Genomic DNA, 16183 nt, shown 5'->3' with positions numbered 1-16183 from the left:
CGGGAGAATTGCACCCATACTCTTTTAAGTAAAATAACAAAGCCCATTTCTTGAAACCTGCATCCTCATGGCTTCTCTGGGCGAACTAGTTCCAGCTGGAGCTGAAACTGAGGATAACTCTGTGGCGCTGGGAACAGATTAACAATGTCCGAAACTCATTTCACTTCAGACTCCAGTCAGCAGAAACAGAGAAGACTTTGATCCTCTCTGTGCAAGCTGATTTCTGAGGTGAAGTTTTCACAGGACTTCAACTGGGGGATAAATTAAAAACAGAACAAAGTATTTGGCTGGGAAAACACACCTGGCAGGCATTAAGCTGATAATGAAATGCACACACACACAGATCCTTGATCAATAATTCTTCTCAGCATAAATGCAACCTGGTCAAAAATACAATTACAGGTCATCGGAGAATTAATTTCACAGATTCACAGCAAACTCTGCTGGAGCCCAGATAAGAAAGTGGATCAGGCTCTCCACTGCCTGGTTTGCTGCAGTTTCCTCCGTCCCCATAGAGCTCATAAACTGGCCACTGCAGGAGAAGATGCTTCACTGGTGGGAGAGTTCAAAACTTGGGGTCTTAAATGTAAGACAGTCACTAATAAATCCAGTGAGGCATGCAGGGGAAATGTCTTCATGTAGAGACTGTCAAGAATGAGGAACACACTGCTACAGAGAGTAGTAGAGGCATGGAAGCATTTGAGAGGAAGCTAGATAAGCTGATCTTTAATCAGCAAAGGAATCAAGGGGATAAGGCATGATCCCATTGAATGGCGCAGCAGACGCGATGCGCCGAATGACCAACTTATGCTCCCACCTATCATCACAGAACCTTAAGTGCCGAAGGAGGCTATTCGACTTATCGAGTCTGTGCTGGCTTTCTGAAAATGCATTCTACCTAGTTCCACTGCCCAGCCTCGTCTCCGTAACCTTGCACATTCTCTCTTTTCAGATAACTATCCAATTCTCCTTTGAATACCTCGATCACATGTGCCCCCACCACCCTTTCAAAGGTTGTTCCAGACTCCAAAAACCCTCTGGGTGAAAATTGTTTTCTTCACATCACTTCTCATCTTTTTTGCCAATTACTGTGACTATGTACACTCTACTCCTTGATGCTGTCTTGCGTGGGAATATTTAACCATTTAACCTGTCCATACTCCTCAGGATATTGAATATCTTGTGGGTGAGTCCAGAACCAGAGGCTGGTAAATTTAAAATTAGGGGTCGCCCTTAAGGGCAGAGATGAAGAGAATGAATTTCTCTCAGGGGGTTTGTGCGGCTGTCTGCCTCAGAAGGCGAATGGTTTTATAAACACACACGGAGGAAAGAAACATGCTATGCTAATGGGGTTAAATGAAGAGAGGCTTAATGATGGAGCATAATCACCCTCATTGGACCTGGTTCCTGCGCTATGTTTTCTATTTGCATTAATACTGGATTATGCAAATGTGCGTGTGATACCTGTTGGAGTGGCATATCAATTACCGTGAAGAAAATATTATTTTTATATTTTGGGGTTTAGTGTGTTATTCTGTGAAGCAGGCTTGGTGGGGCTGTGTGCATGTGACTAATTTGATTAATCTGAAGACAGTTGGCCTGCAGGTTTTGAACATCAAACGGTCTAGGCGTGAAAGGCAGGCATTTGAAGTGAATAGCGCCGAGTTGGATATTCTGCAGGTAAATTTGATGGATGGAAATTTGCATTAGGAGATAAAGAAGGCCTGTTGTGTACAGGTGTTACATTTCAAAGGGAAGTAAAAATGTAAAACGGGGTTTACAACTGGGTAATGGCAATAAATAAATAAAGCAAAGTTATTCAATTTTACGTCACCTGCAAATGGTTGCCATAAGGAGAACAAAAAAGATTTTTAGATCTTGGGAAAGATAAATTTCAAAGAAGGATGAGGACAATGGGAATAGGTGAAAGAGAAAAGAAGTTAAAGAGAGGTTGAGCGGCCATGTAAGACCTCCTGGAGTGTTCTCTGTGTTGGGACAGAACTGTGAAAAGAAGCAAAGTGAAGCAGTTTCCGCAAAGTTTCTGTCTGTTGCTTTAGGAAACAGGTTAGGAGGGAGAGAAACCCTGGGATAACTCTTCCCGACAGCAACAATGGGTGCACCTTGTGGTAACATCACTGGATTTTTAATAGAATAAATATCTAAACGTTTGTTGCCTAAAGTGGTGTTTTTTAGTGAGTGTGACATGTGACTCCGCACTGTCTGTGCGGAGTCTGCACGTTCTCCCCGTGTCTGCGTGGGTTTCCTCCGGGTGCTCCGGTTTCCTCCCACAGTCCAAAGTTGTGCAGGTTAGGCAGATTACCCATGATAAATTGCCCTTAGTGTCCAAAAAGGTTAGGTGAGGTTATGGGGGTAGGGTGGAGGTGTGGGCTTAAGTAGGGTGCTCTTTCCAAGGGCCGGTGCTGACTTGGTGGGCCGAATGGTCTCCTTTTGCACTGTAAATTCTATGATTCTATGACCACCGAAATAGGAATCATTTGGGGAGAATGCCCTGTTAGGCTAATTTTAACAATGTAAATATAACATTGTGTGTCTAAATTTTTATTTTATTAATAAGTGGTTTAATTTGCTATTTAAAATCTCCAAAAGTATTACTGGAATTTGTGGCTTTTGGCTTCGTAGTACAATACATATAGAAAATAGTTGTGATAGCTTGCCAAGTTTCCTTTTGGGACTTGGTTTGCAGGCACTTAACGCCCGTTGGATCATAACATGACATATTAGATTTACAGGCTAAAATAGTCAAGATATTTATTTATAACGAAATAGAAATAGAAAGCACAAAGCTTGATGAATATTAACAGCACAAATGTAAACATATCGAGCAAGATTTTTGTTTTGGTCGGGGCCCTGGTATCGGGATCATTTCCAGGTTCCGGCTTCTCAGGGCATGGGCTGGTGTGATTTTTGTTAAGGTTGGCAAAATTAATGGCCGGAAGGTTTTCTCACTGTCCAATTAAGAATGGTGGGTGGGCTCCCAACTTTAGAGGGCCAATAGAAGACTCTTCAGCAGTGGGAAAGCTGCCGTCTGCCACTGAAGCTTCGGTGCAAGAGGGTGTCTCAAAGACTTTTAAATTCTTTGAGAATAACAATGGTCGCAGCTGCAGACATAGGCCGTCCTGTGAAAGAGTTTACAGCGATGACAGTGGGAATGGCGGGGGGCAGTAAAGTGCCTAAGGAGCACCTGTACCCCCAGGTCTACCCCAGGGACAGCACATCCTTTCGGTCCCCAGAACAGGAGAATTCCAGTCAGTATAGGAGAGGAACCTATATTGGTTACCTGTTGCTTGCGGGTGGCTGCACATCTCCTCCTGAAAAATGCCTGGAAGTGGGATTGTGCTGGGAAATTCTGGGCACATCCATTCCTGCCAGTGTCCCATGACTCCGCTTAGTTTCTAGTGAAGATGTCTAATTGTCCTGTCTGTTTCAAAACACAAAGTTCTGATTCCTGGAAGAGCAAATTCAGTGTCTTTCTCTTCTGATACCACTTTAGGAACCAGTGAATCATAATATAAACCATTAATTTTGCTCATTGGGAGAAGAAAATGAGCCTTCCAGCTGTTCAAAATTGTCAGCATTTTGTTTCAATGTCCCACTGTTAAGCGCTCAATGCCTTTCAAGATAAGGTTCCCAATGACAATACAATTCTTAACCACAGACCACATTCAACGACTCCAACATTTCAATAAGCAAAAGTGAGCTTGATTGGTTTCACAAGAACAATCAACAGGGAAACATTTGAGCCTGCGAGAATCACTCAATAAATAGGTTTTACATTTACAATAGATAAACCATTAACTCATTCAAGAATTACATTAATGCACCCATAAGCAATTTGAATTCACAAACTACTCTATTTAAGAACCTTTAAGCCACAGTCATTATATTTGAAGATGCTACCTATATTTTACCACGGGGGCCGGTTTAGCTCACTTGGCTGGACAGCTGGTTCGTGATGCAGAGTGAGGCGAACAGCGAGGGTTCAATTCCCGTACCGGCTGAGGTTATTCATGAAGGCCCCACCTTCTCAGCCTTGCCCCTTGCCTGAGGTGTGGTGACCCTCAGGTTAAATCACCACCAGTCAGCTCTCCCCCCTCAAAGGAGAAAACAGCCGATGGTTATCTGGGACTGTGGTGACTTTACTATATTCTATTTACGATATTCACAACAGGTACACTGACTCCAAAAACAACGTTTTGTCTATTTTTTACTGATACAGAATCTCTCAATGGACTTCACATGTCACGAAGGGCAGTTTTATACGTGTTGGAGCACAGGAGCAGGAGGGAGACATTGACCTCCTTCTATTCTGCCATTCAATTGAGACCACAAACTGATCTGTGACCTAATTCTGGTGCCTCATATCACCTTTGGCTAACAGTTTTAAAATTTATAATTCATCGAGCATCATTTGCAGGAGAGAGTTTCTAACTTCTATCACCCTATGTGTGAAGAAGAAAATTCTCCTTTCACTCTTGGAAGAGTTTGTTCCATTTTAATTCCTCTCTATCTACCTTATTTGTCCCCCTTGATACCGTGACAACTTCAATCAAATCACCTTTTAACCTCCTCCATTCTGGGCAGCTTGTTTAATTGCCTCCCGTATTTTGACCCTGCGCGTCCAGGCGTTACTTTAGTAAATTTACACCGCACTCCCTCCAAGGCCATTATAACCTTCTGAAGTTTTGGTTCCCAGAACTGCTCATAATATTCCCAGTGTGGTATGCAGGTACAGTTAGAAGTTATTATGAGAGAGGCTATGCTTCAGTTATACAGGGCATTGGTGAGATCACATCTGGATGAGATCACATCTGGAGAATTGTGTACAGAAATAGTCTCCTTATTTAAGGAAGAAAGTAAATGTATTGGAAGAAGTTCAGAGGTTTACTAGACTATTACTAGGAATGGGAGAGTTGTCTTATGACAAAAGGTTGGACAGGATAGCAGTATATCCGCTGGAGTTTAGAACATTAAGAGGCGATTTGAGTTTTTTAAATGACATTATTAGTGTCAAACGTAGGCTTACATTAACACTGCAATGAAGTTACTGTGAGGTTAGTCGCCACTCTTTGGCGCCTGTTCGGTTACACGGAGGGAGAATTCAGAATAAATTCACCTAACAAGCACGTTTTTCGGGACTTGTGGGAGGAAACCGGAGCATCCGGATGAAACCCACGCAGAGACGAGGAAAACGTGCAGACTCCGCACAGACAGTAACCAAAGCTGGGAATCGAACTCTGGTCCCTGGCGCTGTGAAGCAACAATGCTAACTACCGTGCCACCCAGAGATCCACTCGTCGATCAAAACCTTTCAGGATTTTAAATGCCTCTATTGGGTCACCCATCAGTCCGCTATTTTCAAGAGTGAAGAGACCCAGCATGACAATCCTTTTCCTGATGAGCACCCTTGTAAATCACTGCACCCTCTCCCGTGCCTCAATATCATTTTCGTAATATAGTGCCCTGAATTTAAATTGTTTTAAAGTCATTTATGGGGTGTGGGCGTCGCTGGTTAGGCCAGCATTTATTGCCCATCTCTAGTTGCCCTCCAGAAGGTGGTGGTGAGTTGCCTTCTTGAACCGATGTAGTCCCTGAAGTGTAGGCTGTTAGGGCTTCCTGGCGTGTTCCAGGATTTTGACCCAGTGACAGTGAAGGAACAGCGATATATTTCCAAGTCAGGATGGTGAGTGACTTGCAGGGAATCTCCAGGTGGTGGGGGTTCCCAGGTATCTGCTGCTCTTGTCCTTCCAGATGGTAGTGGTCGTGGGTTTGGAAGGTGCTGTCGAAGGAACCTTGGTGAGTTACTGCAACACCTCAACACCCAAAGGGTTGTGAATCTATGGAATTCCTTGCCCAGTGAAGCAGTAGAGGCTCCTTCATTAAATGTTTTTAAGATAAAGATAGATAGTTTTTTGAAGAATAAAGGGATTAAGGGTTATGGTGTTCGGGCCGGAAAGTGGAGCTGAGTCCACAAAAGATCAGCTATGATCTCATTGAATGGTGGAACAGGCTCGAGGGGCCAGATGGCCTACTCCTGCTCCTAGTTCTTATGTTCTTACAACAAGGATACTATTTAAATTGTGAGACTGCTGTTCATTGACTACAACAACGTCTTCAACAACATTATGCCGACAAGGCTAATAACCAAACTCTGTAATCTTGGACTTGACTTCCTCACCAACTGACCGCAATCTGTCAGGAAAAGGCAACAGCACCTCCTCCACAATAGTCCTCAACACTGGAGCCCCGCAAGGATGTGTGCTCAGTCCTCTACTGTACTCCCTATACACACACGGCTGTGTGGCAAGATTTAACCCCAACTCAATCTATAAGATGATACAACTGTGGTGGGTCGTATCTCAAACAACAACGAATCAGACTACAGGAGGGAGATAAATCTCTTGGTTGCATGGTGTACCAAAAACAACCTCTCTCTAAATGTCGGAAAGACCAAGGAACTGATCATCGACTTCAGGAAGCACAGCACGACACACACTCCCGTCTGCATCATTGGCTCTGAAGTGGAGATGGTTGATAGCTTTAAGTTCCCGGGGGTCACCATCGCCAACAGTCTGTCCTGGTCCACTCACGTTGATGCAACAGTCAAGAAAGCCCAACAACGTCTCTACTTCCTACGGAAGCTAAAGAAATTCAGCATTTCTGCATCGACTCTCTCAAACTTTGACAGATGTGCCATAGAGAGTATCCTATCCGGCTGCATCACTGCTTGGTATGGCAACTGCTCGGCCCAAGAAACTGCAGAATGTGGTGAACTCAGCCCCCACACAAGCTTGCCACCCGGACATTGATTCTGTCTACACCTCCCGCTGCCTCAGGAAGGCAGACAGCATTATCAGAGACCCCTCCCACCCAGGCTTTGCCTTCTTCCAGACCCTTCCAACAGGCAGAAGATACAGAAGTCTGAAGACCCGCACGTCCAGACATAGGAATAGCATCTTTCCCACAGCTACTAGACTCAACGACTCTCCCTCGGACTGATCTGTTCCCGGTAAGAACACTATTCATGACTTCATGAAATGCTCATGTATTTGCTTTGTTTGGCCCCTTGTTCCGCTCTGTAACCAATTACTGTTTGTCGATGTACCATTTGTCAATGTACTCTGTCGATTATTCTTTTTGTTGTCTACTATGTAAGTACTGTGTACATTCCCTTGGCCGCAGAAAAATGTTTTTCACTGTACTTCGGTACATGTGACAATAAATAAATCAAATCAAATCAATGCACCTTGTAGATGGTACACACAGCTACCACTGTTCGTCGGTGGTGGAGGGTTTGAATGTTTGTGGAAGGGGGAGCAATCGAGCGGGCTGCTTTGTCCTGGATGGTGTCGAGCTTCTTGCGTTGTTGGAGCTGCACTCATCAAGGCAAGTGGAGAGTATTCCATTACACTCCTGACTTGAGCCTTGTGAACAGGCATTGGGAGGTCAGGAGGCGAGTTACTTGCCGTGGCATTCCTAGTCTTTGACCTGCTCTGGTAGCCACAGTGTTAATGTGGCTAGTCCAGTTCAGTTTCTGATTAATGGTAATCCCCAGGATGCTGATTGTGGGGGAATCAGCGATGATAATGCCATTGAATATCAACATTAGTAAAGCTCGGGGCGGCACATGGCGCAGTGGTTAGCATTGCTGCCTACAGCGCTGAGGATCCGGGTTCGAATCCCGGCCCTGGGTCACTGTCTGTGTGGAGTTTGCACATTCTCCCCATGTCTGCGTGGGTTTCATCCCACAACCCAAAGATGTGCTGGTTAGGTGGATTGTCCAAGCTAAATTGCCCCTTAATTGGAAAAAAAAATAATTGGGTACTCTAAATTCATTAAAAAAACCATTAGTAAAGCTCCTGGATAGTGATGCTTATCGGGAGGTTGTTTGGGTATTGGAGGTGTTCATCGTCTAGCACAATGTGGCATGAGTGATCAGAGACAGTTGTCAATTCAAGACTGTGTGCTGGGCAGGCTGAAATGGGCTGTCCCATTATTGCGGCAGTTTTGAATGGAGCTGAACAATGTCGAATCACCAAGAGACAATCCCAATCTCGACAGGTGAAAGAAGACGAATATTTGAGGCTGTGATGATTTGTCTCTGCAAACCACCGCGATTCACCCCGTGCCAGCTGTGACTCCAGCCTTTGCTGGTTCTTCCTCCTGAACTCAAGCCTTGTTCGAGCTACTTGATGCCACTCAAGATGCCAGCCAATACCATCAAAACCAGATTCTCTGACCATTTGATTAATTTGCTATTTGTGTGGGCAAACTGGGAAGACATTTACTGACATTCCAACAGTGACTGCACAATAAAAGCAATCCATTGAAATGCTTTGTGACCCCTGAGAATGTGAAAGGCAATTATATTGTTTTATTTATTGTTTTACGGTCCTTTAGAAAGTAAGTAGTTAGTCTCCTGTGAAGCTGTTTGTCTCTTCACTCTTAAATCTGGCCGAGACTGAATATGCAAAGTTGCCTAATTCAATTTCTATTTCTGCTTTGATAAGGCAATTATACACCAGAGGTGCCGAGCACACTCTCATGCTCAATAAAACATTTCTGTTGAAAGGGACACTTGCTCTTCATTAATGTGGACCTTAACGGATGCAGATTAAAGGCTGGGAAGAAAAGGGTTCACATTCATTTTCTCTTGTTTGATGTGAGACAAATTAGCAGTCAAAAGGTAGAATGAAGGATGGCAGGATTAATATCTGCTGTAGGAGCTGGTAACCTTACATTGATTTCAATCGCCAGCTCGAATCCTCGGGAGCTGCACGCTCACCATTTGTTTCCAATTTGCAGCCAGTTCATATTCAGGGCTTTTGTTTAAACATTAAAAAAAAGTCCCCCCCCCCCCCCCCCCCCCCCCCCCCCCCCTCCCCCATAATAGGAGCAGGAGCAGATATCTGTCCCTTTGAGCCTGCACCACAATTGCCTCTGCGCCAGCATGCCCTATTGTGCACTGAACTAGCAGCTCATAGCCGAGGTGATTGACGCATGCTACTATTAGTCCGAATCCTGGTGCAAAAAGTGACCGCTCCCACCCATTGGAAATTTTAACTGGGCCCATTGAAATAAAAATGTAATCAAAATCGCTTATTGTCACAAGTAGGCTTAAAATGAAGTTGCTGTGAAAAGCCCCTCGGGGAAAAGCCCCATTGAGGGGGACAGGGATTTCCAAGGAGCAAAATCTAGTGATGTTGGAACAAGAGCAAGGCCATTCACCACCTCCCAAACTCCCCTCACTATTCAACTGGATAATGGCTGAATATTAATTGCACTACCTGCCTGGATTCCATATCCTTTAATACCCTTTCTGAACAAAAATATCAATCCCATTGGTGAAATTTTCAACCGTCGCCCAGCTTCAATAGTAGGGAGAGTTTCCTCTGTGTGAAGAATCAATTTTGGAACTTGGCTTTCATTTGCAGATTAAACCCCCTTTGTTCTGGTCTCCACCAGCAGGGAAATAGACTGCCTCTATCTAAACTATCAACTCCTTCTTAATCATATTAAACACCTCAATTAAATCTGTTTCTCTCCACAGATGCTGCCATTCCCTGCTGAGTATTTCTATCATTTTCTGTTTTTAATTTCAGATTTCAGCATCCACAATTTTCCGCTTTTCAATTAAATCACCCCTTAATCTCGACACTCATGGGAATGCAAGCTGATATGTCTTGTCCTCGTTATTTTACCCTTAAAACCCGAATGGGTTGTAGAATGATCCTCCGACTGGTTTCCACTGTGTGGGTTAGATTAGAATCAGGGCTAATATGTGTGGTTGGGCACTGGTGAGGAAAGAAACAGGCTTGTCGTCCGTAGTCACATTGTCTAACTTTATGTAATAATAATAATCTTTATTCTTGTCACAAGTAGGCTTACATTAACACTGCAATGAAGTTACTGTGAGAAGCCCCTCGTCGCCACACTCCGGTGGCTGTTCGGGTACACTGAAGGAGAATTCAGAATGTCCAATTCATCTAACAAGCAGGTCTTTCGGGGCTTGTGGGAGGAAACCGGAGCACCCGGAGGAAACCCACGCAGACACGGGGAGAACGTGCAGACTCCGCACAGACAGTGACCCAAGCGGGAATCGAACCTGGGACCCTGTATGCAGGAAGGCCACTTCAGTAAGATCCTGGTGTGTGTCCTGTGTTCCTGGAATGGCCCCACAGCAGAACACATTCAGGTGAAGACAATACATGTAAACTACTGTCACCCCAACGTGCTGCATCATGAGGTTCTGGGTATTGTATTCATCATTTGCCTCAACCAAACCACCCTGCTGCAATTTCTAATTTCATCTGAAACATCATCACAAAGTAACTGGGCGAGTTTCTTGACTTTGTTTTCTAACTGCCATGCCGAATCATGTAGGTCTTCCAAACTTTCTCAAAAAGCCTGAATTAACATACTGAGATTACTACAACACCAAAGCATTCCACTTTTGTAAATGTATCCCTATCAACATTAATATAGCCTCCTCAACAGTCCCTAGCCAGTGCCCGTGTGTTGCAGCTTCCACTGATGTGAAGCCAGTTGTCTGCAGTTAGGCTCAGTCGTTCGTATCTATGTTATATTTGTGGCTCATCCCCAGCCAGACCCCTTGTGTTACGATTGTCAGTGAAGCTCTCTCACTTCTTACTGGGCTGAGTACGTGAATCCTTTAGTCCAATTGTCATCGAACCAATCACTTTCTTATTCTAGTTATCAATCTTAGCTCAACAATCACAATGTTTCACCACAAGTGTGCTCATCTTCCCTCGCCCTCACAACATCATTCCTCCCAAAACATTGGGAGCTTTGTCCATTGGCATTTTGGGCTAGTGAAGGCCAGCACAAATGATCAAGCATGATTAGACAAATTCATATCAACACATCAGCGCAATTTATACTGGGAGAAAAAAAGAGAGAAACTCAGTTACCTTCTTCGCTCCAGTCAGAGCCGATTTCTGTAGCTTACGGTAGCAGTACTTAGCATACGTGCTAATCGCGACACCTATCAAAAGAGGAACAGAGAACCATTAGGCATGGGATGTATACCACGTGGGTGTGGGTGTACTCATGTACATTTTGTCTTTTTGCTAAAACATCACTGCTTTTCCGTGCAACTGCTCCTGGATTTAGCCTTGAAAAGCAATCTCAACATATTGATCTCGTCAAAAGGATGCTCAATTCATTTTATTGAGTGAGACTTACATTGAGGGTCTGACTATCTGTACATTGGCGAGGCATTAGCTGCTCTAGGGGTTTGGAGTCTCTTCTGGTTCACCTGGGCAGGACTCATCAAATGCTAGCATTTAAACAGTTATATGGGAAAGCTGGGTATAGAGGGTTATGGGCCAAATGCAGGCAATTGGGACTAGCTTAGTGGTAAAAACTGGGCGGCATGGACAAGTTGGGCCTGTTTTCATGCTGAAAACCTCTATGTTGGTTAAACACAAACTTTAGGTCAGTGGGATTAATCAAGGGAATCCTGGCTCCCTGTGTTATTGATTTGAGGAATCTGGTTTTGAGTCATGTGAGCTAGGAGAAAGGATATCTTGTGCATTCCCAAGTCCATATCAGCTGGGAAGCAATCTCTCTTTCCATTACAACCATTCTAATCTCCAGTGACACTACAGCCCATGTTCTTCTGAACTTTCATCTAGCCTTCTAAACTCTAAAATCCTACTGCCCACACTTTCTCCCCAAAGCTGTTCAGTTTTAGTATTATTATGTTGCCTCAGTCAAAAAGTCATTGTCCCCCCCCCCCCCCCCCCCCCCCCCACCCCCCACCAGGGACTTGATTGTCAGAATTCAGTCTGATCAGTTTGGCAGTGAGTGAGTGAGTGCTGGGTTATTAGGGGAGCTGTAAAATTCAGGCCTCTGGTGCAGAGATTGAAGATTGACTGATCTTACAGACAAGCAGCAAATATTCCTCCTCGTGTCTAATCCAACATTCTCCCCCATAAACCCGAAGATGGGCATTTATCGAATTCACAAGATCTTATATTGTGAAAATAAAGCTGTAACACTGGTCAACAGATAGTGACAACATTACAAAATACTCAGTTGGTTGTGATTCACATTGGGATGTCCTGAGGATAGAAAAGGAGCTATTATCAATGCAAGTTATATCGTTTCCTGAATTAAAATCAATCACACTGTTTCCTGGAATGCCCAAAACCTTGTCCGAGATAAAGCATTGCTCCTTTCCCATCTTCCTACTTTTATCCACTCTGAGGGGCTGGTTTAGCACACTGGGCTAAATAGCTGGCTTTTAAAGCAGACCAAGGCAGGCCAGCAGCACGGTTCAATTCCCATACCAGCCTCCCCGAACAGGCGCCGGAATGTGGCGACTATGGGCTTTTCACAGTAACTTCATATGAAGCAGACTTGTGACAATAAGCGATTTTCATTTTTCACAATGTCCATCCAGGAACACTGAACTGACCTGCTCCGAGACCTCAATAAAGACTACTCTCAGGGGCATGACACTCTCCCATCGAGTATCGATTTGATTGTTCTCTCACTCCCTGTTGGGAATCCTCATGTCCTTCACTTGAGTTGTCTTCACAGTGACACAGACCAACAACCCGTTCTGCCAACAGTCATGACAGCCAGTACAGATTGCTCAGCCCTAATCGGCAGCTAACCTATTGCACTATCTTTCAACAAGTAATTGAAGCAAAAAACACAGAGCAGTTAACATCCAGTCTAGTGACGGTGGCTGCACTTGCATTTCAAATAGCGAACATGCAACACATGATTTATTCTTGATGGTTCCAGTACAGAGATGCAAATATGGTATAGATCCAGTGTCTTGGTCAGACTGAATTAATGGCCCTACTTGAAGCAGTCGAGGGATTTTTCCAATGACCTCGTGAGTATCCTCTCTCAGCTAACATGCCGAGAATTAAGATGAACTATCATTGATTCTTGCAGTTATCTTGTTTGTTGCAATCAGCCTTTACTTAGGTACATAAAAACGGTGACTAACGCAAGTTTCACACTTTGTTTAAATTTTTATAAAGGAACAGGTGGCACAGTGCTGCCCCTTAGTGCCAGGGCCAGACCGTTCAAGAGAGATATTTGGGCAGCACGGTAGCACAAGTGGTTAGCACTGTGGCTTCACAGCGCCTGGGTTCCAGTTTCGATTCCCCGCTGGGTCACTGTCTGTGCGGACACGTTCTCCCCGTGTCTGCATGGGTTTCCTCCGGGTGCTCCGGTTTCTTCCCACAGTCCAAAGATGTGCAGGTTAGGTGGATTGGCCATGCTAAATTGCCCTTAGTGTCCAAAAAAAAAGGTTAGAAGGGGTTATTGGGTTACGGAGATAGGGTGGAAGTGAGGGCTTAAGTGGGTCGGTGCAGGATTGATCGGCCGAATGGCCTCCTTCTGCACTGTATGTTCTAGGAAGCACTTCCATATCCCCCGTTTTCTCCCCATACCCCTCGATGCCATTAAAATCTAAACCAATTATCTCTTTCTTGAATACATTCAGTGATTTGGCCTCCACAGCTTTTTGTGGTTTAGTGTTCCACAGGTTCACTACCCTTTGAGTGAAGACATTTTTCCTCATCTAGGTCCTTTTTTTGAAAGATATTTTTATGGAAGGCATTTCCATATGTACCACAGAATCAGAAGAACAAGCAAACAATTCAATAAACAACCCCCACTCCCCTGACACCAACCCCATCTCACATCCCACCATCCCATTATAACCCCCATAGCATTCCCCTCCCCCTCGCTGACCCTTCAAACCGCCTTAAAGAAATAATGAAATCAATAAACAGCTTCCACCTCTGGGTGAGCCCATCCACCGACCCCCTCAAGGCAACCGTCTTAAAAATAAATTTAGAGTACCCAATTATTTTTCTTCCAATGAAGGGGCAATTTAGCGTGGCCAATCCACCTAACCTACACATCTTTGGGTTGTGGGGGCTGAAACCCACGCAAACACGGGGAGAATGTGCAAACTCCTCACGGACAGTGACCCAGGGGCGGGATTCGAACCGGGTCCTCAGCGCCGTGTGGCACCAGTGATAACCACTACACCAAGTGCCACCCCTCCCTCAAGGCGAACTTGACCTTCTCCCGCCTGAGGAATTCTGCCGGGTCGCTCACCCACATTCCCGCTTTCAGCGGCTCCGAATCCCGCCACCCTAGCAAAATCCTTCTCTGGATTATCAGAGAGGCAAAGGCCAAAACATCGGCCTCTCTCACGCCCTGGACCCCTGGGTCTTCCGACACCCCAAATATCGCCACCTCTGGACTCGGGATCGCCTCTACACTCAGCAGCTCAGACATCACGTCCGAGAATCCTTGCCAGGACCCCCTCAACTTGGACATTCCCAGAACATGTGGATGTGATTCGCAGGCCCCCCCGCGTACTGCCCACACCTATCCCCTACCCCCTCGCAGAACCTACTCATCTTCCCCACTGTCATATAAGCCCTATGTACCACTAAACTGAATGAGGCTTAGCTTCGCACATGACAATGATGTGCTCACCATCTGCAAAGTCTCTGCCCATGTCTCAGCCCCCACCTCATCCCCCAGCTCCTACTCCCATTTATGCTTCATGTTCCCAACCAGGGCTCCCTCCCATTCCATCAGGGGCTGGTTTAGCACACTGGGCTAAATCGCTGGCTTTTAAAGCAGACCAAGGCAGGCCAGCAGCACGGTTTGATTCCCGTACCAGCCTCCCCGAACAGGCGCCGGAATGTGGTGACTAGGGGCTTTTCACAGTAACTTCATTGAAGCCTACTCGTGACAATAAGCGATTTTCATATCATTTTCATTTCATTTCAACTACTTATAGACACCTGACACCTTCCCCTCCCGTATTTCCTCCTTCGTTAGCACCTTATCCTGCAACGCCAGGGATGGCAGCCCAGGAAAGGATAGCATCCAAACCTGTCCAAAGTCCCAAACTTGCAGGTACCGAAAGCCATTTGCCCTGGACAACTGCTACTCTTCGTCCCGGTCCGCCACCTTTGCAAATCTGCCCCCTATAAACAGATCTCCAAAGTGCTCAATCCCTGCCTGCCGCCACCTCCGAAACCTCACGTCCAACTCCACCGGTGCAAACCTATGGTTTTTGCAAATTGGCACCCACACCGAGGTGATCTCCAGCCCCCGATGCTGCTGCCACTTCCCTCAAACCCTTCGGGCCACAATCACTACTGCGCACAACTCCACGTTACCTGGATACCCAAATATCTAAAATGTCCCCCTCCCCCCCATCCTAAATGACAACTCCCCATGTCTCCTGTCCTGTCCTCTCGTCTCAATCAGGAACACCTCGTTTTTTCCAATATTCAATTTGTATCTCGAGAACTGGCCACCTCCCTCAGGGTCTCCATGATGCCTCCGATGCTACGCACCAGGTCCAAAATATACAGTAGCAGGTCATCTGCATACAATGAGACCCTGTGCCCACTCAATACCACTTCATCCCTCGACGTCCGAAGCGCCATTGCCAGCGGCTCCATCGCCAAGGCGAAGAGCAATGGAGAGCACGGGAACCCCTGCCTCGTCCCATGAACTCACTCGGGTCGTCTGCATACTTGCAGCGGCAGCTTGTACAGCAGACGGACCCCATCCAGAAACCCCTGCCCGAACCCTTGAACACCCCATTCACCCCCTCTGGGTTCATCACCATCTTGCCCTTTTCATCCCTGTCGATCTCCCTCCCCCCTCTTGCTTTCTCAACTGATGGGCCAACATCCTACTCGCCCTTTCCCCATACTCATATACTGCCCCTCTGGCCCTCCGTAACTGCCCCACTGCCTTCCCCTTAGAAACTAGCCCAAACTCCATCTGGAGTCTTTGCCTCCTTCAACAGCCCTGCCTCGGCGCCTCCAAGTATCTCCTATCCACCCTCAAAATCTCATCCACCAATTTAGCCCTCTCCTCCCGCTCCATCTTCTCCTTAAGTGCCCGGATTGATATAAACTCCCCCTAAACTACAGCACAGGATTGGCATAGCCCCTCCTTCTCCTCAATTTGGGCATCTAATCCCATCCACCAGAAGTAGCTGCGTGCCAACTCCTTCATCCTCACCACACCAGAATGTCCTTCATGCAGCTGTTCAAGGATTCTGTTTCATACACATGGTGGAATAATCACTTGACTACCCCACAGCCGAACTGCTCACAACTACACCCATTAAGAC

The 16183-nt window shown here is 45.8% G+C and overlaps 1 protein-coding gene across 4 annotated transcripts in view; it reads right to left on the bottom strand.

Moving 5' to 3' along the window:
* arhgap39 (Rho GTPase activating protein 39) overlaps positions 1-16183 on the bottom strand; it is a 753810-nt gene that overhangs the window by 112554 nt on the left and 625073 nt on the right. For all 4 annotated transcript variants that reach the window (XM_072508028.1, XM_072508029.1, XM_072508030.1 and 1 more), the window contains one exon: positions 10950-11023. In XM_072508028.1, coding sequence (XP_072364129.1) covers positions 10950-11023 — 74 coding nt within the window. The remainder of the gene's footprint in view (positions 1-10949; positions 11024-16183) is intronic.

Source organism: Scyliorhinus torazame, chromosome 6 (assembly GCF_047496885.1).
Source record: "Scyliorhinus torazame isolate Kashiwa2021f chromosome 6, sScyTor2.1, whole genome shotgun sequence".
Lineage (NCBI taxonomy): Eukaryota > Metazoa > Chordata > Chondrichthyes > Carcharhiniformes > Scyliorhinidae > Scyliorhinus > Scyliorhinus torazame.
This window is presented reverse-complemented; position numbering and strand designations above follow the sequence as displayed.